The sequence below is a fragment of the Rutidosis leptorrhynchoides genome, chromosome 4 (genome assembly GCF_046630445.1).
Source record: "Rutidosis leptorrhynchoides isolate AG116_Rl617_1_P2 chromosome 4, CSIRO_AGI_Rlap_v1, whole genome shotgun sequence".
In the NCBI taxonomy this organism is placed as follows: domain Eukaryota; kingdom Viridiplantae; phylum Streptophyta; class Magnoliopsida; order Asterales; family Asteraceae; genus Rutidosis; species Rutidosis leptorrhynchoides.
The window spans coordinates 434051404-434053585 of NC_092336.1; the positions used below are offsets into that span (position 1 = coordinate 434051404).

General features: G+C 44.5%; 1 protein-coding gene across 1 annotated transcript; it reads left to right on the forward strand.

Annotated features, from left to right (window-relative positions):
• Positions 1-572: 572 nt before the first annotated feature.
• On the forward strand, positions 573-1518 carry LOC139842102 (uncharacterized). The gene is made up of 3 exons (XM_071832277.1): positions 573-695; positions 784-858; positions 1054-1518. The coding sequence occupies exons 1-3, from the start codon at positions 573-575 to the stop codon at positions 1516-1518; spliced, it is 663 nt and encodes a 220-aa protein (XP_071688378.1).
• The last annotated feature ends 664 nt before the right edge of the window (positions 1519-2182 follow it).

The following is a 2182-nucleotide window of genomic DNA, read 5'->3' on the forward strand; positions in this document are numbered from 1 at the left end:
GGATGCGCACAAGGGGTATCGTCAGATTCAGATGGCGAGGGCTGATGAGGATAAGACTACGTTCCACACAGATCAAGGGATCTATTGTTACACAAAGATGCCCTTCAGACTGAAGAATGCGGGCGCGACGTATCAGCGGGGTGGTCGATGCTGCGTTCAAAGATCAAATCGGTAGGAACCTTGAAGCTTATGTTGATGATTTGGTTATCAAAAGCAACACGGAAGTGCAACTACTGGACGATATCCTTGAAACGTTCAACTCTCTGCGCAAAATAAACATGAAACCTAACCCCACAAAGTGCAGCTTTGGGGAAGAACAGGGAAAATTTTTGTGGCACATAGTAACCCCAAGAGGGATCCGTTCAAATCCCAAGAAATTTAAAGCCGTGGAACAGATGCAGTCGCCGAAATCCAGAAAAGAAGTTCAAAGTCTGACAGGAAAATTAGCGGTGCTAACACGCTTCCTGTCAAAAGCAGCAGAGAGGTCCTTGCCATTCTTCCAGAATTTAAAGAACTCATTGAAAAAATCAGACTTCAAGTAGAGAGAGGAGGCCGAGAAAGCTTTTATAGAGATGAAGGCACTTTTGAAAGAACTGCCTAATTTAACCGCGCCTGTGGCAGGAGAGACATTGATGCTGTATCTTGCGACTTCGAAGGAGGCCATAAGTTCTGTTCTTGTCGCAGATAAGGGGCAGGTATGTATCATGCTTTGTTTATTTTTTATATATAAGCATAGAGAATTATATGTTTATGTGTATGTGCAACCCACTCTTTAAAACACAGGTACAGATGCCTGTATACTTTGTCAGTAAGGCGCTTAGTGGTAGTGAGTTCAATTACACTCCAATAGAAAAGCTGGTATACGCGCTAGTGCGCACAGCTCGTAGGTTGCGTCGATATTTCCAAGCGCATCCTATAGTGGTACTGACTGATCAACCAATAAGATAGGTACAAGTCGCGGGACGCGCTACCTATGTATAACACAATCTTATAAGTCACTTTTAGCGTGCATAGATTAAATGAGACATACTGACAATAATGGTATTATCACAGATGCGGTACAAACCTGAGGTTTTGGGGCGATTGGCTAAATGGGCCATAGAATTGGGGGAGCACGAAATAAACTTCTCTCCGCGAACAACGATTAAAGGACAGATACTGGAAAATTACTTGGCTGAAACTATGGTTGAGATAGAAGCGTCTAAGGAAAGTATCACAATCGAACCTTTGGAAAGTCAACCTTGGGAGTTGTACACTGACGGGGCTTGTGGCCCGAAGGGTTCAGGCGCAAGGTTAGTTTTGACAAGTCTGGAGGGGGAAGAGCACACCTATGCGCTTCGATTCGCGTTCGAAGCCACGAACAATGAATCAGAGTACGAAGCACTGGTGTCAGGAATGCGTATAGTGAAGCAGTTGGGTATTAAGTGTTTGGATGCATACATTGACTCGCAACTCATGGCCAATCAAGTTAATGGGTTATTTGAGGCGCGCGATGCCTCTATGCAAAGCTACCTATAACTTGTACAAAAGATGATAGAAGAGTTCGACATATTCAGACTAACGCAGGTACCTAGGGATCAGAATAAGAAAGCAGATGCGTTCAGCACGTTGGCTGCTCTAACTTTTGATCATTTGCGCAAAAATGTATGGGTAGAAGAGCTGACACAGAAATCCATTGATGAGATGTCTACTGTCGCACCTATTGAGGAGGAAAGCCCAAACTGGATGACACCTATACTTAAATTTCTAGTAGAGGGAATGCTCCCTACAGACGAAAAGGAAGCAAGAAAAGTTCGCATGAAAGCGTCCATGTACAGGAGCTCTTCACGGGAAGTCATTCCTTGGACCAAGCCTGCTGTGTATTGGTCCGAATCAAGCGAAAGAATTGCTCAGAGAAGTTCATGAAGGGTATTGCGCTTTACACTCTGGATACCAAACTATAGCTGCAAAGGTTATGCGCATTGGGTATTACTGGCCCACCATTTACAAAGATGTAGCTGAGGTCATGAGAACATGTCAATCATGTCAACAACACACGCCCATCAGCAGAGCATCGCGACATCCTATGATACCAATAACGGCAGCTTGGCCATTCTGCAAGTGGGCCATCGAAATTTTCAGCCCCATCACCGCGTGCTCAGGGGGAATCAAATTCTTGGTGGTAGCAATTGATTACTTCACT